This window comes from Myxine glutinosa, chromosome 1 (assembly GCF_964187855.1).
Source record: "Myxine glutinosa chromosome 1, kmMyxGlut1.1, whole genome shotgun sequence".
Taxonomy (NCBI): domain Eukaryota; kingdom Metazoa; phylum Chordata; class Myxini; order Myxiniformes; family Myxinidae; genus Myxine; species Myxine glutinosa.
In genome coordinates this window covers 374,337,716-374,361,547 of record NC_136261.1, presented here as the reverse complement: position 1 = coordinate 374,361,547, position 23,832 = coordinate 374,337,716, and the positions used below count along the sequence as shown (strand labels likewise).

Below are 23,832 nucleotides of genomic sequence, written 5' to 3'. Positions count from 1 at the left end.
TGGTGGCCCAACGTCCAATAGTAATTAGAGGCTTGGTTAGTTTTTTGAGGCATTGCTTGAAAACTAGTTCAGGAACAAGGTTACCCACATTATTTTGTATAAGCTATAACATTCTGATTATCATCACATTGTTCAGTCAGTTTGCCAAATATTTTCGCAAGAAGTGATGAAAGAGAAGCTGCGTCTCTTTTAGATTCATTTTGTTGTGTTGAAGATGATCGGTTTTAATAATCTTTTTGCGCAGCCTGCAATCATTCCCTAAATATTAGGAATTGGGCATAACCTAGGTACAGTTGAAACATTTTTTTACTTATTTTGATGATGATGATTATGAAGACCTCTCCTGTTTGCATCATCAGATGCATGTGACTGCTGAATCCTGGATGTCTGGATGGGTTGCCACATCCACAATCCTGGATGGGTTGTCACTCAATAAAAGTATTGGCATTGTTTCTTATTGAGCGACGAGGGAGTTGAAAGTATGATTGACTGAGATAAATACAATTACAAGAAGAATGTCTCCCTCTTGTGTAGTAGCTATGCGGGATACTCGAATGGCTCGTTCTTCCCAGTAAGCTGGTACTCATTTTGCCGAACTCGGAAGGATGACAGACTGAGTCAACCAGGCTGATGTTAATTGAACGAATTGACAGGGGCTGGAATTCAGGGCCTTACAATCTTAATCCAGCCACCATAGACGACTCGTTTACATCCATATTCCTTATTATTTCTTACCGTGATGCTTTTGGCATCTCACTTCACTTTTTATTCTTTCCTTTCCATCCTGAGTCGATTGCTGTTCCCACATTCAAAATCTTCAGTCTTCTCAATGATATTTCAGTCCTGACCTTGAACCACCCTCAAGCCTCATGGCGTTCCGCAGGCCTCCAAATTACAGCCATTGATCCGTTTGTTTTATCACGGTAATTGGGGATTGTTGAATACACGACTGATCACTCTCTTCCATATTGTTTGCGTTCTGTAACCCAATCTCCGCCACCTGCTTACAAAAGGTTACAGTTACTCGAACTGCCAACGGGAGCCCCAGCAAAGCAGTGAGCTGTCACAAAAGGACAAGGCGCCAGTTGAGTGCGTGTACCAGTTCATGAGCGTTGGTGCGAATGAAAACGTTGTGCGTTGTGGACCATGCGTATTTGGACAGCGAAGGCAGCCCACATTTTGGAAACCTACCCCAAAGGTAAGCTGTCATTGCACCTAGCCGACCATGAAGGACGGGACAACCCGAAGGCCTGATGGCCAGACACATGAGATGCATTGAAGTCATGCGTCTGTAACGATGACGTTACCAGCAGCTGGATTTTTGGGGTGGGGAATAAGTACTGGAGGAGGCCTAGCAGGGTCCACATACTGGCCAGGCCGATTTATTTGCTAATTTGGAAATGGCTCTCGAGCCCACATGGTAAAGAGTTTTTGTGTTCTGGAACTCTCATGGGCAAATCCCGCATGGCTCACTCCATTGGATTTGCTGTCTTCACGTTCCAAATGTGAGGAATATTGAGAAGTTTTTTTTCTCTCGCTCTGCGTCTCTTTTATTTCTTGCCAGTTGTGCTGTAATCCCCGATACCGATTTCATCTGGTTAGTAGAAAACTTCTTTTTTGCTAGATGTTGGTTAAACTTTCACTTGTTTGACTTTGGAGTTCCAAAGTTCCAATTCCAAAAACATTCATTGCAAAGTCGTCTTCGGATCTGATGAGACGCTCATCTGACTTCTTTGGATCTCACACGATATAGACCGGGTTACTGCTTGTCTGATATAAAGATATTAGAATCAAGTATGTAAGTTTCATGTTTTTGCAAAATATTAGTTCGTCTCACGCCTTGAACTTGAATTTTGGTTCAACAGGTGTATGGTCCTTGAAAGTACCGATGCAATCCAGGGGTAATTCGTTCAACTCTAAATGTAGCTGCATCTGTGGTTTTATTTATTTATTTTTCTTCGTTGCTGGGTGGTCTTAACATTTAATCCCCTTATGTGGCTAACCCAAAGGAGTGCTTCTCACAAGTGTTCACTCATCTCTGCTGCGCTTAGGATACCAGGAGTACTCGCGTAAGTACGTGTCTACATTTTCTGAAGAGTGTATATCGAAAACAGTTCAACAGAGGAAATTTAAACTTTGCCACATGATTGCCCCTCTTTTTTGCCACATTGGCGCTGTCCTTTATCAGAACTTGCTGCATCTGGACGACAATATTGAGTCGTAATTCCACGAGATTCTGCAGACCACATACACGTGTTTTACGTCTTGAACAACAACAGGGATGCAGCTTCACCACATGTTTTCAATGGAATGGGAACGCGCGTTTGAAGGATGGTATTTATATATTTTCACTGTAACTTGAAACATCAGGCGGAAAATCTGTTGTCAGAAAGTCTTTCATACTTCGTAGATATAAAGTGACATTTTCGGCACATTTACTTGCGGGGTTTTAATTTAAAGGAATATTAGAGTTTAATTTTCGATGGAATTCGACTCCGCACGGAACTCAGAGAAAGGAAAGAGGAGATTTGTAGTTGGGGAGCACTGTTGGCGGATATGGTTTGGGAGTGCTATGGACTGTAGGCGAGTTTTCCATATATCCAGGGTGTAAAGAAGTTTCTTCCATCAATTTTCTTCAACATTCGCAAAACGAATTAAAGCGAGAAATGTTCTGAACACGACGACGTGAAGTTATACGATGGTCTCGAATAACTTCCATTGACCTGCATTTCATTAATCTTAAATATTCAGTAACAGGAGATCGTTGACATTGAAATACTTTCAGATATGGACTTTAAATCCCGACTTTTGCCTAGTTTCATGAAAATGGAATAGGATTGCCCTCGGAAAGACATCGATCTGCATTTCTCAAGCCAACTCGGCCATCTGCGCAACTCTTTACATAAACAGCGGCCTGACCTTACACAGGGGCTTTTCATTGCTCGGAGTCAAAGCCTCTTTTTTGAGAGTCTTTGCAGTGGGTCAGTCTTGGCAGAAGCATAAGCTACCAGCACCTTATTACCGAGAGATAAATTTGGTATCCGGATGTTTGCCACCCTTACGGCATCTGTGATGTTTGGCTGGTCTGAGTGCACTTACTCGCGGAAAAATTTTTCTCTAAGTCACCGTTTATTTTCAATTTTAGAAGCATTTATCTTGTGTGAGGCTCTTACAATTTTCCACTTTTTGTAAACAGTTTCCCGATTCTATTCACTTATGTGCAGCGCATGCCTGTGGGTTTCCATAGTTGCTGAGAGTGCGGCTGGGCTGCTGATGCAGTGCCCCCTATAGGTTAGAGCAGGGATATTTGTTCTACGTGGCAGTAATATTTAATAATTCACGCATTCTTCGTGAAAGACACCATGGGATCCTTAAGGTCCACAATCTAATCTGATGGTTCCCTTCAAAACAATTTCTGCAGCATTTATACGGAACTCAATATAATTTTTATGGACCCTATGGATTCTAGAAATTGAGGAGATGTCGTTTGTTCTATATAATTAATTATATGTTCTATATAATTAATTAGATGTTCTATATAATTAATTATATGTTCTATATAATTAATTATATGTTCTATATAATTAATTATATGTTCTATATAATTAATTAGATGTTCTATATAATTAATTAGATGTTCTATATAATTAATTAGATGTTCTATATAATTCATTCGATGTTCTATAGAATTCATTAGATGTTTTATAGAATTCATTAGATGTTCTATATAATTCATTAGATGTTCTATAGAATTCATTAGATGTTCTATAAAATTCATTACATGTTTTATAAAATTCATTAGATGTTCTATATAATTCATTGGATGTTTTATAAAATTCATTAGATGTTCGATAGAAATCATTAGATGTTCTATATAATTCATTAGATGTTCGATAGAAATCATTAGATGTTCTATAAAATTCATTAGATGTTCGATAGAAATCATTAGATGTTCTATATAATTCATTCGATGTTCTATAGAATTCATTAGATGTTCTATAGAAATCATTAGATGTTCTATATAATTAATTCGATGTTCTATATAATTCATTAGATATTCTATTGAATTCATTCGATGTTCTATATAATTCATTCGATGTTCTATATAATTCATTTGATGTTCTATATAATTCATTCGATGTTCTATATAATTCATTCGATGTTCTATAGAATTAATTAGACGTTTTATATCATTCATTTTGATGTTCTATAAAATTCATTGGATGTTCTATATAATTCATTTGATGTTCTCTAGAATTAATTCGATGTTTTATATAATTCATTTTGATGTTCTATAAAATTCATTAGATGTTCCATAGAATTAATTAGATGTTCTGTAAAATTCATTTGATGTTCTATTGAATTCAATATATGTTTTATATAATTCATTAGATATTCTATAGAAAATATCGACTTCTACTATCGATTCTATTTCTATAGAATTTGTACAGAATTTCTATAGAATTTTTTTAATGGAACTGTTCTATAGAAATATATATGGTCCTAAAGTAAAAAAGGTCATAAAATGTATATATGTCCTAAAGGTATAAGTCCTAAAGTACTATATAATTTCTTTAGACAGCTTCTATAGAATGTCTAAACATTTTTTCCATTGAATTTCTATTTAACATATTTTGCTGGGTTGGCGGACCCTGATTTATGCCTGTAGAAACCATTTCCCTGCATTGTCTGTGACAACTTGTATCTGTTTCAATTGTCTCTAACCGCTCCCTTTAGTGGACTGTGCATCACTGATATGGAAATGAACCACCTTGATGAGAAATCTTGATGTGTATCTCGAAATGTGTTTGTTGTAATCTTAATAACATAGACCGATCTCTAACCACGTCGGTCAGTTTAGTGGACCCACGAGATTCTCGTTTAATATTCAATGTGTGAGTGAATGGATGAATGGACTGAAATCAGTTTGGACTGAAGTAAGCACGCTTATGTTACAAAGGTGATCTTGTTCTGGCACACTCTCCGTGCGAATTGCCTTTGGCCTGAAGCTAGCCTTAAGGCTGTGTGCCTGGCTTCGGATGGTGGGAAAGTGTCACCCATACTATTTTGTATCAAATTTGTAAATGATTCTGGCTTTGGTTGAGACTTCACTTCGCAGACTGTGCAGGGGAATTTGAGTAAAACCAGCAGAGAAAACAATTGTCTGTTCTCGTGAAACTACTTCTGCGTTGCGTGCAATGAAAATAAACATTCTGATTGCAAATTTTATGGGGTCGAATGAGAGTTTGATATTAGGACTGAAATGTTTACTTCGAAGGTCTTTCAAATGTTTTTTTAAAAATTGGACACAATGTGCAACCGCTGACCCTAGCTGTAGTCTATGAAACGGTGCTTTGCGGTTGCATCACACGCAGGAACCATGAGGTTCACCTTAAAGGTAATCCATGAATTGGCATCCGAAGCTGGGAAGAGAAAACCATCGGGTGTTAATACGTCATCTTGAATCTTGGAACTCTTTTCGAAATTCATTCACACAGCGATGCTCGGGGAGCTAAAGGTCAGCTGTTGGGTTTGCAGCTGGATGGCATGTCCAGCTCATCCAGATACCGTTTCACAAAAATCCATTGGTGACTTTACTTATTTATTTACATTTAAATATCATTTTCACCTTGTCTTTATAATCTCATCCATACACATTCATTAAATATCCAATGTGAATAGCATGGCTCCAAAGGAGTTCAAATGAGCATTATTCGTTGTCGACAAAATAATCTTTGATCATCATGATGTTGTTATTATTTTTATTATTTCAACATAAATGAAAGTAGAAATTCTTAATGCACCATTAGAAATTGTTTTGGTACATCCTGAGTCTAAATAGTTAGCAAAAGGTAAGAGATGTGTGCAATGAACTATTCCCAGAATCAGGTTCCATGTGCCCAAATGGGAACACCAAATGTATAGGACATCAGATCAGCTAGATATGCAGACCAGCTGGATGGATGGGGTAAAGTCTCAACAAAGCTGTCTCTGCCAGAGTTTCGTGAAGCAATGCAGGGTAAGGATTTTGCAGAAATCCGATCATGTACGTCACCACAAGCCGGCCACGATTTGACGGAACGAGATAACTGGGGGGCTTGTAGCATTGGGATTCTCATGTACAGTCGTGGCCAAAATTTTTGGCACTCTTGCAGTTTTTTTTCAAATAATGCACCATTTCTTCCAGAACATTGTTGAAAAAAAAAAAATTGGTATCGACAAATGTATTTCTTTAGTTTGCAGTGGAACAAAACCAAAAAACCTGAAAAAATTACGAAATCTTAGCTAATTCCACACAGAAATCCTAAAATGGGCCGGACAATATTATTGCCACTTTTTAGAAGTTGTTCGACATAATTAGATTTCAAGCAGGTGATTCTCTTTTACTTTGGAATTGAGCTCACCTATGGCGAGTTGCAGGTGCCTGCAATATAAAAATCACTCATTCAACCAGTTTGAATGGAAAAAGGAGTCATTCTGCTGTTTTGTGTCACTGTGTGTGTCACATTGAGCATGGAGAAAAGAAAGAAAAGCAGAGAATTGTCTGAGGATGTCAGACACAAGATTGTAGCCAAGCATGGACAATCTCAAGGCTAGAAGTCCATCTCCGGAGACCTTGATGTTCCTGTGTCCATCGTACGCAATGTTATCAGGAAGTTTAAGGCCCATGCCACTGTAGCCATCCTCCCTGGACATGGCCGCAAGAGAAAACTTGATCGAAGATTGCAGCGAAGGATTGTTTGAATTGTGGAGAAAGCACCTCGATCAACTGCCAAACAGATTCAAGATGACCTTCAGACACAAGGTACGACAGTTTCAACTTGCACCATCCCTCACCAACTCAATGAAAGGGGGTTCTATGGAAGGAGACCCAGGAGGACCCCACTTCTGAGAGAGGCCAAAACATATCTGAACAAGCCAAAATCCTTCTGGGAGAACATCCTGTGGACAGATGAGACACAATTAGAGCTTTTTGGTAAAGCACATCATCTCTATGTTTACAGAAAACAAAATGAAGCCTTCAAAGAAAAGAACACCTTCCCTACAGTCAAAGATGGAGGAGGTTCAGTGATGTTTTGGGGTTAGGGTTAGGGTTGCTGTGCTGCCTCTGTCACTGGGTACATTGAATGTGTGCATGGCATCATTAAATCAGGAGATTACCAATGCAATTTGGAGCGCAATGTTCAACCCAATGTCAGAAAGCTGGGTCTCTGTCGAAGGTCATGTGTCTTGCAGCAGGACAATGACCCCAAACACACTTCATAAAGCACCCAGGAATGGTTCAAGACAAAACGCTGGACTGTACTGAAGTGGCAAACAATGACTACAGATGTCAATCCCATTGAACACCTGTGGGGAGATCTGAAAACAGCAGTTGGGGAAAGGCACCCTTCAAATCTGGGAGAACTAGAGCAGATTGCACAAGAAGAGTGGGCCAAACTGCCAGTAGAGAGGTGTGGGAAGTTCATTCATGGCTCTAGGAAATGCTTGACTGCAGTTATTTTGTCTAAAGGTGCTACAAAATATTAAGTCGAGTGTGTCAATAATTTTATCAATGCCATTTCTTTTTATTTTCTGATTTAAAAGGATATATTAAGTTCTGAATCAAAAACAAAGGTTCTGTAATATTAACAGTGAGATGAAGAATTGTGTAGACCAAATACTTTTGTCAATTTCAACTTATTTTGAGAGAAAATTGTGAGTTATTTGAAAAAAGTGCAAGGGTGCCAATATTTTTGGCCAAAACCTTATATACTACTTCTGAATGTCTACATCTGTAGAGGAATCCATGTAGGGTTTTGAAAAAGCAAAGGGCTTACCTTGTGTAGCTTTTCGTCGTTGTTTTTTTTCCAGCTTTCTTTTGCGGGAAGGGCATTGGGAGTTAATTTATTTGAAAATCCTAGCTTCTGGGCTAATTGATTTGGTGAAACCTAATTTATTAGTCTCCCCAGTTATGGGTGAGAGTTGTGACTGAGTCTTCTTAATTGTATGTTGACTGCTATTAGCATTGCAAGTGGAATATGCTTGGGACCCTCAGTAGTGTAGGACTTCTGTCTGCACTATTGCTTCCCAGAATGTGCAATTGATTGATGTGAAATGTGCAATTGATGTGAATGTGCAATTGATGTGAAAAACCAATTGATTCGCCACCAATTGATGAAGCCACTATGGCAGCTATGGGGTGTGTAGCATTGTGATTCTCATGTATGTACTACTTGTGTAGATGAACCCGGGCAGGGTTTGAAACAGCAAAGTGTTACCTTGTGCAGCTTTTCTTGGTTGCATTATGCAGCTTTGTTTGGCTGGAAGTGTATGGCGGAGTTAATTTATATGAAAATCCTAGCCACCTGGAGTAATTGACTACGTGAAAGCTGCTTAGTTATTCCCTCCAATTGCCGGTGACAGACGTAATTGGATCTTGTGTGTGTGTGTGTGTGTGTGTGTGTGTGTGCGTGTGTGTGTGTGTGTACCCAAGCCCGTTAATATATATATATATATATATATATATATATATATATATATATATATATATATATATATATATATATATATCTGTGCAGCATCTGTCCTGTCCTGTGTTGTCCTGTGTTGTCTTGTCACTGAACTACTTTTTCAAACTTTTGTGAAATCGTACCAAACTTCTGGTATGCACATATCTCTCCCATCGGTATGTCCTAAGGGTATTAATTTTTGAAAAGTTTTCCAATCTTTTTTTTTTGGGGGGGAATTTTTTGGTGAAATTTTTTTTTCAACTTCAATTGTTTATAAAATGTGATATCACGTATATTACAAATACATTTGTGCAAAATAATTGTTTGAATTATGATTGGTTTAAACCATGACAAAACGGCAACTCAGGTACAGTCATTTATCTATATATCGACACATTTGGGCATTGTCTGTGTTGTCACTTAACGACTCCCTCAAACTTTTGTTTCCGTGGTTGTGAAGTGTTTTTAATAACGTTGTGGTGGTTTTGAATCACGTGGTGGTGAGGTATTTTGAATTATGTGGTGGTGAGGTGTTTTTAAATGACGTGGTGGTGAGGTGTTTTTAAATCACATGGTGGTGAGGTGTTTTGATTTAGGTGGCGGTGAGGTATTTATAATTACGTGGTGGTGAGGTGTTTTGAATTACGTGGTGGTGAGGTGTTTTGAATTACTTGGTGGTGAGGTGTTTTTAAATGACGTGGTGGTGAGGTGTTTTTAATTTCGTGGCTGTGAGGTGTTTTTTTATTACGTGTTTTATGGCTGTGAGGTGTTTTTAATTTTGTGGTGGTGAGTTGTTTTTATTACGTGTTTTATGGCTGTGAGGTTTTTTTAATTTCGTGGCTGTGAGGTGTTTTTTTTTTACGTGTTTTATGGCTGTGAGGTGTTTTTAATTTCGTGGCTGTGAGGTGTTTTTTTTTTACGTGTTTTATGGCTGTGAGGTGTTTTTAATTTTGTGGTGGTGAGTTGTTTTTATTACGTGTTTTATGGCTGTGAGGTTTTTTTAATTTCGTCGTGGTGAGGTGTTTTTAATTTTGTGGTGGTGAGGTGTTTTTATTACGTGTTTTATGGCTGTGAGGTGTTTTTTTTAATGTGTTTTATGGCTGTGAGGTGTTTTTAATTTTGTGGTGGTGAGTTGTTTTTATTACGTGTTTTATGGCTGTGAGGTGTTTTTATTACGTGTTTTATGGCTGTGAGGTGTTTTTATTACGTGTTTTATGGCTGTGAGGTGTTTTTATTACGTGTTTTATGGCTGTGAGATGTTTGTAATTTCGTGGTGGTGAGGTGTTTTTATTACAGGTTTTATGGCTGTGAGGTGTTTTTATTATGTGTTTTATGGCTGTGAGGTGCTTTTAATTTCGTGATGGTGAGGTGTTTTTATTACGTGTTTTATGGCTGTGAGGTGTTTTTAATTTTGTGGTGGTGAGCTGTTTTTATTACGTGTTTTATGGCTGTGAGGTGTTTTATTACGTGTTTTGTGGCTGTGAGGTGTTTTTAATTTCGTGTTTCGTGGCTGTGAGGTGTTTTTTATTTTGTGTTTCGTTGCTGTGAGGTGTTTTTTATTTTGTGTTTCGTTGCTGTCAGGTGTTTTTAATGTCGTGGCTGTGAGGTGTTTTTAATTTCATGTTTTGTGGCTGTGAGGTATTTTTAATTTCTTGGCTGTGATGTGTTTTTGATTTTGTGTTTCCTGGCTGTGAGATGTTTTTAATTTCGTGGCTGTGAGGTGTTTTTATTACGTGTTTTATGGCTGCGAGGTGTTTTTAATTTCGTGGCTGTGAGGTGTTTTTTATTTCGTGGCTGTGAGGTGTTTTTAGTACGTGTTTTATGGCTGTGAGGTGTTTTTAATTTCGTGTGTTGAGGTATTTTTAATTTCTTGGCTGTGATGTGTTTTTGATTTTGTGTTTCCTGGCTGTGAGATGTTTTTAATTTCGTGGCTGTGAGGTGTTTTTAGTACGTGTTTTATGGCTGTGAGGTGTTTTTAATTTCGTGTGTTGAGGTGTTTTTAATTTCATGTTTAATGGCTGTGAGGTGTTTTTAATTTCGTGGCTGTGAGTTCTTTTTTATTTCGTGGCTGTGAGGTGTTTTAATTTCGTGGTGGTGAGGTGTTTTAATTTCGTGGCTGTGAGGTGTTTTTAATTTCGTGGCTGTGAGTTCTTTTTTATTTCGTGGCTGTGAGGTGTTTTAATTTCGTGGTGGTGAGGTGTTTTAATTTCGTGGCTGTGAGGTGTTTTTAATTTCGTGGCTGTGAGTTCTTTTTTATTTCGTGGCTGTGAGGTGTTTTAATTTCGTGGTGGTGAGGTGTTTATAATTAATCGTTTCATGGCTGTGAGGTGTTTTCAATTTCGTGGTGGTGAGGCGTTTTGAATTACTTGGTGGTGAGGTAAAGTATTTAACACACAACCCAACACAACAACTCAGGTACAGTCATTATCCTCAGCTAAAACAAGCCCGTCCCTCTGTAACGACGTGTGGTGCGGCGAGCGCAGTAAGCCGAGCCAAGCTAGTGTATACAGGGTGTCAGAAGTAGCCCCCGATTTCTGTTTATATATACATTTATTTCTACCTTCTTGTAAATTATAATATTAATTTTATCGTAATTTATTACAATTTATTTTATTTTGTAATTTATTTGTATAAATTATTTATTTGTATTTTATTTTGTAATAAATTTGTAATTTATTTCTACCTTTCTACCTTTCTACCTATACGTGAAAAAGTAAGTACACTCCATGTAAAGTTTTGACTTTTTCAACATATTTCGACATACAGCTATTTGATCTTCATTTCAACAATATTGATAGATAAAGGTGATATAATATAACAAATATCATGAAACATTTACATTTTGTAGTCCATTGTATAATTTAAATCAACATAAATGCAAATTTCGCATGTGGAAAAAGTAAGTACACCCCTACATTTATCACTACTTCAAATACCTAAAATTAGAATCGTGTGCACCAGCTCAGGTGCAAATGATGAGTACATCGTTAGAGAGGATCTTGGAGGAACCTGTCTTATTTATACCTCAGACATTTCGTTTTGTTTTCTCTTTGTTGGTGAAGTGTGTGGTGTCACCATGCCTAGATCCAAAGAGCTCTCTGAGGCCTTCAGAAAGAAGGTTATAGATGCCTAAGAGTCTGCGAAGGGATTTAAAAAGATCTCCAAACAATTTGAAATCAATCATTCGACTGTCCGGAAGATCATCAACATGTAGAGAAGATTCCAAACAACTACCAACTTGTTCAGGCCAGGCTGCCCCCAGCAAGTTCAGCCCGAGAGCAGACCGCAAGATGCTGAAAGAAGTCTCTAAGAACCCCAGAATGTCATCACGGGACCTACAGGTAGCTCTTGCCACTGTTGATGTCAAATTGCACGAGTCTACTATTAGAAGGAGGCTGCTCAAATTTGATCTACATGGGAGGTGTGCCAGGAGGAAACCTTTGCTGTCCAGAAAGAACATCAGGGCAAGACTAAAGTTTGCCAATGAACACCTAGGCGAAGACCAACACTTCTGGAACAATGTGCTCTGGACAGATGAGTCAAAGGTAGAGCTATTTGGCCACAGTACCAGAAGACATGTTTGGCGAAAACCAAAGACAGCATTTGACCACAAGAACCTGATACCAACTGTAAAGCATGGTGGTGGAAATATTATGGTTTGGGGCAGCTTTGCTGCATCAGGGCCTGGGCATTTCACCATCATAGAATCCACCATGAATTCTTCATTGTACCAGAGGGTGCTTGAGGATAATGTGAAGCCATCTGTCGGAAAGTTGAAGCTCAACCGAAGGTGGACCTTGTAACATGACAATAACCCTAAACATACCAGTAAACCCACCAAGGAATGGCTGAAAAGAAAGAAATGGAGGGTTCAGGTATGGCCAACTCAAAGCCCGGATCTAAATCCCATCGAGATATTGTGGGGGGATTTGAAACGAGCTGTGCATGCGAGAAACCCCTCAAACATCGCACAGCTGAAATAATTCTGCATAGAGGAGTGGGGAAAAATTTCTCCCAGTCGATGTCAGAGACTGGTAGACAGTTATAAGAAACGCCTACTTGAGGTTGTTTCTGCCAAAGGGGGCCATACCACCTATAAGAGCCAAGGGTGTACTTACTTTTTCCACAGGCGAAATTTGCATTTATGTTTATTTAAATTATACAATGAACTACAAAATGTAAATGTTTCATGATATTTGTTATATTATATCACCTTTATCTATCAATATTGTTGAAATGAAGATCAAATAGCTGTATGTTGAAATATGTTGAAAAAGTCAAAACTATACATAGGGTGTACTTACTTTTTCACGTGACTGTATTAACAATAAGTCCATTGCAGTGTTTCTTGGAAGCATTACCCAAGGAAACAACTCAGTGGAAGTTGTTAGTTCTCCATTACCCAGTTATCGAAGGCATTTGGCATATTTCTCGCCATACTCGTCAATGCCGCCGGACTATACTCACATATTTTGGCGTAGCACATCAATGTGAAAGTGCTGCCATAGAGCAGGGCATTTAATGCATTCATCCGTTATTTGTGCCCGTGAAACCACACTTCAATACTGGTAGGACTTGGCGGAAGTCACCCCCAATAAAATGACTTTGCCTCCCTCCAAATGGCAAATCCTACTGCATTCGATCACGCAAGGTCCGGTCCAGTGCCTCAAGCATATGGCGATGCCCCACAGGTGCTTCATCCCACATAATGAGGGCTGTCTGTTGGATTAGTTTGGCAAGCTCAGTAGGCCTAAACCCTTCATTTATTAAACAAATTGCTCATCACTTTATTTGGGTGGTGTATTGGCAACAGAGTGTTGTCTCGATTTATTAAACATGAATCAAAAACATGGCCACTGCGTATGTGCATATACACTACATAGTGGTTATATCGCTTGGATAGATTGCTGTTGCACTGGCCCATAGGCTGACACCTCAAGGCTGAGGCCTGTCACCTTCATGAGGGCCACCATGACGCCTATCGGTTCTCATGTTTAGGTATTTGATGATCCTTTTACCAGTCGTTTGGGTTGTTTTAAACTGAACAGAAAAGTTATAGGGCATAGCGATTGTGAATATGAGACTTCTGAAAACGTCTTTAGGCTTACTATATCACCAAAATGGCGGACTATGATTTTCCTTCTTACAATATTGGATGGAGTCAGGCCAACTGTCCAGCCAATGGGTTTTAACAGCAAGACTTCAATAACATTGGTTTAAGCGTGATGGGGACACACACAAATGGATTGGCAGACGCTTCTCCTTTTAGTAATAGATTCGCAAAGGGATGTATTTCAAATCAAAATGATAAATTTCAGCAGAAATTATAGGATACACAATAGGAATTTAGTGAGGCATCATTTGAATATTGTGTACAGTTTGTGTCGCAACATCTGAGCCGAGGATGCATGATGCAAAATGATGGATGATGATGATGATGAATGATGAAGGATCCATGATGCATGATGCAATGATGCAATTTGAATCAATTTACTGCCATAGAGAGGCTACAGCGGAGAGGAACGAGGTTGATTGAGGGTCTAGCTAAACTAAGCTATGTGGAGCAGCTGAAGGAGACAGGACTTTATACATTAGAAAGGAGGTGGTTATGAGCAGATGTGGTATGGACGTTTAAGATAAAGAAGGAAATTGACAAAATAAGTGCAGACGAGTGTTTTTACGATGAATATGCGAGCTATTACCGGCGCCATGGCCAAATTCCAAATCCCTGCCATAAATAGTCAGACATCAGGCCTGGCCAGCCAGTTCGTGAAGACTCTGGCCAAGATTTCTCCAGCCGACCCCACAAGAAAAGTGAAAAACTATTCTGCACCTCTTTTTTATGGTGGCCGCTCAACGTTAGTGGTCGTTGTTGTAGAAGAAGAAGAAGAAGAAGAAGAAGAAGAAGAAGTGCAGACTCGTTTTTCAGCAAAAACGACAGTGATAGGACCAGTTGTCGCAACCTGAGTGTCAGGGAGATGAGAGTTAGGATAATATTAAGTTTGTGGTATTTCGCTCAGTGAGTAGTTATTGTGTTGTATAGTCTTCCTGAAAGGTAGTGGCAGGAGAAACAGTAGATATGTTTAAATTTGAGTGAAATAGGTATCTAGAAACATTGAGGATAGCGGGAAATACAACATTGGAAAGGACACTGAGGACATACATGGATATTCACAGGAATGGGAAGTCGCTGAGGTATGGGTGTAGTTGATTGAGGTGTGTTTCTATTGGTGCTTGTTCATTCCTTATTATCAGCCCTCTGCATCCCTTTCCCCCCAAAATACACCTTGGTGATCTTCCTGTGTGGGCCTCACTATTATCCTCCCTTCCCTACCTTGCCCCCTTCATCCCCCAACCATCCACCCATTTCCTCAGTGAGATTTGGTATTATAGATGAGGAAGAAACTGATCGATTGACTTAATAGGGTATTGGTAATGCACATGCATTGCATGATGGGCCAAATAGTCTCTGCTGTGTCCAAATTCCTTGTACAGTATAAATGTTGAGGCAAGGATCTGGTAGCGCCTTCATGGCCACATTTGCCTTCTCCTAACCAAGATTCCTGACCCATTACATAGTCACGCAACTTCTCAATGGGTGTCATTATTCTTGCTGAAAAGTTTTCTGGAGAAGTCCCAATTATGTCATCAGGAGTGGAGAGCCTCAGATCATTTATTTCAATTGACACCGAGTTATAACATTCAAACAAAATGTTTTGTGAACACCACACTGAACCGCTGCATCAAACATTTATGCGTTTTATGAATGTACATTTTTAAATATGATTGTTGTTGTTGTTGGTGCTGTTGTTGTATAGCCTCAGACAGTTCTTCCGAAGAAGCCTGCGGCACGGAGACAGTCAATCAATCTCCCAGGAGCAACCCAGAGATCCCCCACATCCAGGGTGGTGTACCCCATCTTCACGAAGTCAGGGCCACGATAGAGTTAGAGAGAGAGAGAAGAGGGAAAGGGCCGGTCCATGTGGGCCGATCGGCACTCTGACCGTGACTGCGCTGCCCTGATCAGTCCGGGCAGCAGGGAGGAATGGGGAAGATTTGTCCCCTGACTTGCATTGGGGGGTACAACCACCACGAAGAGGCATCCCTGATTGTTGTATATGAATGTTGTTGTTTTGGCCACTCTTACTATTATCTCTTCGGTCATCAACATTGTCTTTGGCACAGGGAGAGGAGGATACTTGACAGCTATCCGTGAGGTTTGGCCTTTCAAATGTGGCTAAATATCACCTATGAGTTGTCCAGTCAGGATTCGATACCCAACCCGACTATAAACTGCCATCCTGGTATTTCTCAGGCGGAGGCGTTGCATCTAGGAAGACGCTGCTCCTTCGGCCCCTGGCAGATGTTGAAGACCCTACAGCCATTGTGGGGTTGCACCGTTGCTGAATTTCAAATCTGTGACTTGAGTACTGCCACTAGGACGGAAATGGCAAACCACTCAGTGCATTCTTTTGCCATGAGTGTTTTGGCAACACTGATGCCCTGAAAAGGGTGTGAATCGTGCTGGTGATAAAAACCCAGCTGGCTCATTAATGAGCCTCAGGGATTGGATATCTTCCTTTTTACTGGCCGGTGTAGTCCGTATGTGATACTTCGCGGTTATCCCTCCCTTGATGCGTTTTCGCTAAATTGGAGTGGGAGCCAAAATGTGATCTGTGCCATGCAAAACACCTTCTCGCCAAATAAAATAAAATTTACATCGTAAGAAGTTTAACCCTTAACGTCCGTCGTGTGCTCTTCTTTGATAGGCAGCACATGGCTGCAGGCTTTATCATTTCTAGGGGGTGCAGTTGCCCACTGATGAGGTGCCCCTCTGTACGTTATAGTGGGAATTTGTAATTTGGCACCGTTGGATCTTTAACGTCCGCCAACTGATTCTGGTAGATGGGACTCCTCTTTAACTTCCATCCGAAGGACTTCCCTCGCCCTGCGTGCGAAACACCAGCGTGGAAGTTTATGGATGAGTTTCGATTTGATTCCATGCTGGACTGCTCAGAGGTGGGAGTGCACCTCCAAGTTATCCAGTCAACTTACAGCCATGTTGATCTTCAAGTACAATGATTTTTCTTTCTTCGAGCAGCTGTAGTTAACTTCAGGAAATGCTCTCTATGTTTCTCTTCTCTTGACACCTGCTCTTAGAAATCAGCCCCTCCACCATCACTCCTTTCTCATTTGATGCTTGAAGGAGGCCAAATAATCTGCATTATCGTTTTTCTCCAATCAGTGTTTGGGTGAACGTGGGTTGGTGCCAAAAGCCCTGACTTTGTTTTACAAGAACGCCCTGGGCCTGGAAGGGGAAGCTGTTTTTTTCTTCTAGCAAAAGCAAAACGGTCTTGCCACAACAACCCCCTACACATGGGCGAACTCGAATTGCGCTGTTCTGTCGCGCCTCATGCCATACCGCCTCGCTTTGCAAACACAAGATCCGCTCGAGCGATTCTTGGCCGATGCGTTCTTAACCTCAGGCCTTCGCTAATGCCTTTGCAATCTGAGAGAGAGAGAGGGAGAGAGAGAGCATGGCACGAGGAAGAGAGGCCAAGGAGGTTTATCACAATGCGCCGTTGCAGTTCTCTCAGGGGATGGTTTTAGGCCTGAAGCCATCACTCTGCTTCTCATCCAAAGGTCGTCCTTGGAGACTGGGAAAGGCGGAGAAGGAAAGATTGTGATTACCGAAGCGTCACCGCTCTGAAATGTACCCAAAGTGGGACAGTTCAAAGGAGATGCGTGGATTGGCAGGTGCTGACCAGAGTCTTCTGAATCGTTCAATCGGTGTTCGGAAGTTTCTTCATGATTGCCTTTCCGTAGGCCTGACTTCCGGCCTACAGCCCATTCGAGCACTACTCATCACGAATTTGAATTTAGTACATGATAGTTTGTCCCTCGTCTATCCTTTTTTTTTTATTCTCAAAATCAAGCAAGGAATTAAGCAGCACATACCTTTTTTTAAGTATTTGGTATGACCCGATCGGGGTTGACCCGCCAACCCTCCCACACTTAAAACAGACTCTCAAACCATTACGACACCGAGTCTGGTTAAATTACTGGGACTTTATTGCAGCAAACACCCGCTCTAAGATCAATCTCCTAAGCACGTGACTTGATGTTATAGTCTGCAAGCTCTGCGACCAAAAAATAAATTAATATTTCATATCGTGTGGTGAGCAGGTAATGAGATACATGGTACAATGAGTATCGCGCGTTGGGCACCTTTAGACACCCTCACCAGATTATCCTCAAGCAAAAAGTAGAAGGAATATTGCTTTGTTGTTAGAAAACTTGGTTATGACGTTAACTCTCTCTTTGTGCCATAAAAGGGTTAACTAACCTACATTCATCCCACACATTCACCCTTTATTTCTCTCATTGGCTCTTCTTTCCCTTTTCCTGAACAACTTCTTTCCCTTCCTTTTCTCAAAACTTATTGCTTCTAATTAATCCTCCAACCCCCTCTCCGAATGGATTTTCCCAGCCTGAGTGTGATGTTGAGCTGTGCCATACATACTCTTTCCAGAGCTTTGGGTGCCGCCGAAGCAGTTCCTCTGTCAGGGTTATGCTGGGTGGTTTGCTATTGCCTTCCCAATGCAAGTCGCTGCAAGAAATTGGAATTTGCTCCAGGGTGCCAAGGATAGCCCGCGTACTCTTCGCGTTTATGCTGGAATATGCTGGAATATGTTGGAATATGCTGGAATATGCTGGAATATGCTGGAATATGCTGGAATGTGCTGGAATGTGCTGGAATATGCTGGCTGGTTTGATATCCCAATTCACGTTGATGACTCACCCTGCCTGTGCAACACCAGGATGATAGTTTACAGCTGGGGCGGAATTCAAACCTAGGCTACATGGCTCAGATTCAAGTATGTTTTGTATATAAAAGTCCCAAAATCTACATTTTGCGTTTCCTTGAATACATAGACTGATCCGATATGTACATTTCTGTCACTGTGTGTCTGCTACTACAGACTACAGTGCTGTATAATGTACTTGGCCCCGCATGTCGATTGCGTACGAACTCCATTGCGAGCGTTGAATAAATAAATAAACTAGAGAGATCATAGAACACCTTAACCTGCGCAGTCTTGAGAAAAAGAAGGACATGGGCGGTTTTTTTAAATTGATGGGAAAAAACTTTCTTTTTTTTTTTTTACAAGATCTAAGGCCCGTAATGGAGCGCACGCACACACACACACACACACACACACACACACACACACACACACACACACACACACACGGTTACACTTGGCCTGGGGAAAGTGAAAAAACATTAGGAGCGGAAAATTTTAAATTGTTGATGTAAAATACTGTAATATTTTATACAAGGTGTCAAGGTTGTTGAAAATGCCAATAAGGCGGTTTGTGTTTTAGTGTTTAAGTATATAATTAAGTTGTAATAAAATAAAAAGTTTTTAAGAGTCATAGGAAAAACTTTTTTGGAAGGTTTAGCGTTGTTGACGCATCGTCTATTACACCACCTTACTTATAAAAAACAAAAAATAACCACCTTTAGAGGCCATTTTTCCCCGCAAAGCGGGGGTTGGCCTTTTTCGGGAACCATGGTTGTTGTTGTTTTTTGGTCCCCTTTTTGAAGCAATGTTTTATGGCCAGATGCCCTTCCTGACGCCAAACCTTTTTGCCACCTTTAACGACAAACAGGGAATTACCAGTGAACTGGTACTCAATTAGCCGACCTCGGAAGGATGACAGGCTGAGTCAACCCCCCTGGCGTTAATTCAGCGATCGACCGGGATTCGAACCCAGGATCCTAGGATCCTAAGCCGGCACCCTAGCTGCTAGCCCAACACCTTACTTAGCACGTTAAATTCTGCCCAGATTCGCCGATCGGTCTTCATGAACTGACCCCTTCCCTCTAGTCTCTCTGTCTCTCTTTCTCTCTCTTGCTCTAACTCTGTCATGGCCCTGACATCATGAAGGTCGGGGTACACCTTTAGGATGTGGGGCATCTCAGAGTCTCTCCTGCGAGATTGATCGGCTGTCTCCGTGCCACAGGCTTGTTCGAGAGAACTGTCCGGGGCTATACAACAACAACAACAACAACACGTTACATTATTTATTTGTGCCTGTTATTTGTGTCCTTTATAACGTCCTTTAAAACCGGAAGTTTCCTGTTTGGAATGATTTTCAATTTTATTTGACTGCCACACAGACAGACGGTAAAAAATATTATCTCACTCTTCTCTGCGCATGCGCAATCGGCATGAAATCGTAGCCAAATTTCTGCTAAACTGCAGGTCTGTGTTCTGATCAATGTTCCGATTCATGCTCAAAATATAACATCGAATTGAAATTAAGTTGTTAAGGACAGACAGACAAACAGACAAACAGACAAACAGACAAACAAAGTGAACCAATTACTTAACGCCGCTTTTCACTTTGTGTGAAACTAAAAGTTAACTCGGTGGAGCACATACCTCCGCCAGGCTGAACAGTTTATGTTTTGTATCCCTCTGATAGACCGGATCTGCATTCAGACCTGAACCAAAATCTAATCTGCTTGTTCTTTTCTCCTAACCAACTCATTCACCAAGTTTAGTCATAACTTATCCACATCTTTTTGAAATATCATGCTTATATATCGTCGTTGGCCTTATTACTCAATCATGAAGAATGACTTGTAAATTAAATAATTTTCGTATCCAAATCCATATTCAGATCTTCACCAAAATCTAATAGATTCGTCTTTGTCACACACCCAACCGGTCAACCAAGTTTCGGCTGAATCTGTCCACAACTTTTTGAGATATCCTGCTTTGTATCGTTTTTTGCCCAATCACTCAATGGTGAAGAATCACTTCAAAAAATTATTCTCAGATCTGGACACGGATCTGGATCTTCACCAAAAAAAAAAAAAAAAACCACATAGGGGTGAAAAGATAACCTCCTCCACCGAACAATGAACAATAGATAAACGTGTATGGGTGAAAGGGCAGAGCAAAACTCAGATTAATGAAAAATCCTTTATCATGCGAATATAGAATTATGACATCATTTGTCAATACAAAGTGTAAACAACATGCCAGTGTATATATATAGTGCATTCAGAAAGTATTCAGACCCCTTAACTTTTTTCACATTTTGTTATGTTGCAGCCTTATGCTGAAATCGTTTAAATTCATTTTTCCCCTCATCAATCTTCACTCAATACCCCCATAATGACAAAGAGAAAACAGGATTTTAGAACGTTTTGAAATTTTATTAAAAAGAAAAAACTAAAATATCACATTGACATAAGTATTCAGACCCTTTGCTATGACACTTGAAATTTAGCTAAGACGCCTCCCATTTATCTTGATCATCTTGGAGATGTTTCTACACCTTGATTGGAGTCCACCTGTGGTAAATTCAATTGATTGGACAGGATTTGGAAAGGCACACACCTGTCTATATAAGGTCTCACAGCTGACAATGCATATCAGAGCAAAAACCAAGCCATGAGGTCGAAGGAACTGCCTGCAGAGCTCAGAGACAGGATTGTGTCGAGCCACAAGTCTGGGGAAGCCTACAAAAAAATTCTGCTGCATTGAAGGTTACCAATAGCACAGTGGCCTCCATAATTCTTAAATGGAAGAAGTTTGGAACAACCAGGACTCTTCCTAGAGCTGACCGCCCGGCCAAACTGAGCAATCGGGGGAGAAGGGCCTTGGTAAGAGGTGACCAAGAACCCGATGGACACTCTGGCTGAGCTCCAGAGATCCTGCGTGGAGATGGGAGAAGCTTCCAGAGGACAACCATCACTGCAACACTCCACCGATCTGGGCTTCATGGCAGAGTGGCCAGATGGAAGCCTCTCCTCAGTGAAAGACACATGAAAGCCCACTTGGAGTTTGCAAAAAAGCACCTAAAGGACTCTCAGACTGTGAGAAACAAGATTCTGTGGTCTGATGAAACCAAGATTGAACTGTTTGGCCTCAATTCTAAGCGTCATGTCTGGAGGAAACCAGGCACCGCTCATCAGCTGCCCAATACCATCCCGACGGTGAAGCATGGTGGTGGTAGCATCATGCTGTGGGGGTGTTTTTCAGCAGCAGCGACTGGGGGACTGGTCAGGGTTGAGGGAACAATGAACGGAGCAAAGTACAGAGACATCCTTAATGAAAATCTGAAACAGAGCGCTCAGGACCTCAGACTGACCCGAAAGTTCACCTTCCAACAGGACAATGACCCTAAGCACACAGCCAAGACAACGCAGGAGTGGCTTAGGGACAACTCTGTGAAGGTCCTTGAGTGGCCCAGCCAGAGCCCTGACTTCAACCCAATCGAACATCTCTGGAGAGACCTGAAAATGGCTGCCCACCAACGGTCCCCATCCAACCTGACAGAGCTTGAGAGGATCTGCAGAGAAGAATGGCAGAAAATCCCCAAATCCGATGGACACTGGACACTCTGGTGTCCACTGTTATTTGTGTCCTTTATAACGTCCTTGTACAGTGTGCTGTTGCTGCTGTTGCTGCTGTACAGGCTGCTCCCCCAGCTCTCTCTGTGCTCTGTCCCCCAAATATTCCTACAGGTCGCACAAGATCTGCCAGCAAGCCTCTGATGGTTAAACTGCCGAAATCTCGGCTCTCTGCTCACCTTCACTCCTTCATTCCTCTTTTCTCCCGCCTCTGGAACAAACTCCCACACTCCCTTCAATCCCACTCCTCCCTCCAGGTCTTTAAAACAGCTGTTCACCACCATCTCCTATCTTCCCCCATCCAAAACCTTGATCTTTTCTACCCCCACTAATTCACCCCAGATCCACCTTGTTTGTAATTCCAACTTCTTTCCTGGTAGTCCTGGCAGTGTCCATATGTTTTATGCCTCTCCCACCCCCTTTCCCATGCCTCCCCCCCAAAGCCCTCTCCCTCCCACAGATCTCTCGATGTCTCCATGTCTCTCGGTTCCTGCTCTAAAATGTTGTGTTGTGTTGTGTTGTGTTGTGTTTGTGTCCTTCCCCCTCTCTCCCCATCTTGTCTACCGCTCCCGATGTTATTTGTTCTATGTGTCGGTTTGTCGGTTATGTGTCGGTTTGTCGGTTTGTCTTTCTGTGTGATAAATGTTCGCTCTTTCACGAGCCTCGATCTTTTATACAAAAAAAAAAAAAAAAAAAAAAAAAAAAAATCCAGGTGTGCAAAGCTTGTCGCGTCATACCCAAGAAGACTCGAGGCTGTAATCGCTGCCAAAGGTGCTTCAACTAAGTACTGAGTTAAGGGTCTGAATACTTTTGTCAATGTGATATTTTCGTTTTTGCTTTTTAATAAATTTGCAAAACTTTCGAAAATCCTGTTTTCTCTTTGTCATCATGGGGTATTGAGTGTAGATTGATGAGGGAAAAAATGAATTTAAACGATTTCAGCATAAGGCTGCAACATAACAAAATGTGAAAAAAGTGAAGGGGTCTGAATACTTTTTTGAATGCACTATATATATTACCACGACTATAATTGAAACACTTTGCCTGGTTTCTTCTTCTTATTCAGAATTTTATCAAATGTAGGAGCAAATCCCGCCATAATGAAACAATTGCCTTTTTGATGATCAAGAAAATGTCTGTCTGTGTGCAAAATCGAGGCTCATGTAAGAGTGAGACTATAGGGAAGTCGATGATAGAGCAGAGGAGAGCAACAAACTGACATTGGGGTAGTGAGGAAAAGGAAGCCACAAACGAGCAGCGGAATGGGTGAACAGGGAAAGGAAGGGATAAAGAGAACTTCCTCGTTCTCTTCAATCTCATTCTTCCCTCCAGGTTTTCAAGAGAGCTGTTTACCACAGTCTCAGATCATCCACCATCCAAGACCATAATATTATCTACCAACATTAACCCTCCCCGAGCTCACCTCTCTCTCTCTCTCTCTCTCTCTCTCTCTCTCTCTCTCTCTCCCTCTCTCTCTCTCTCTAAGTTTCAAGTTTTTCCTTCCTGAGAGTTTTTCAGTTGATCCATCTTTTCCACCCCGTGTGTCCTCCACAAGACCTCATTCTTCCTCCCATCCATTATTTGTCAAAATATACCTCTCGTTTGGTCTTATCCCTGCTGTTGGCATTTCCCCTATCTCTCTTTCTGCTGTTCCTTTTATTCGAGCTGTTACGTCCTGGTTCAGTCTGTTCTAGCTCCTTCACGAGCCACGACACTGTATACAAACAAGACTGACAATCCAACAACAGCATAGCTGGGCTTGGATCTGCTGAGTACAGGATCTGCTGCCTCCTGTCATGTGACCAGATCCTCAGCTCTGATTGGCGGATGTTTGTGAGGGACATACATACATACACTGGATGGACAGACAAACACTGTTCCAGACGCATTGCCCTATGGGCTATG

The 23,832-nt window shown here is 41.0% G+C and overlaps 1 protein-coding gene across 1 annotated transcript in view; it reads left to right on the top strand.

Annotated features, from left to right (window-relative positions):
• The first annotated feature begins 1,131 nt into the window (after window positions 1–1,131).
• The window catches only part of LOC137419374 (semaphorin-3A-like), a 282,479-nt gene continuing 259,778 nt past the window's right edge, over window positions 1,132–23,832 (top strand). The window contains exon 1 of the mRNA XM_078770189.1: window positions 1,132–1,198. Within this exon, the coding sequence (XP_078626315.1) occupies window positions 1,147–1,198 (52 nt within the window). The 5' untranslated portion in view covers window positions 1,132–1,146. The remainder of the gene's footprint in view (window positions 1,199–23,832) is intronic.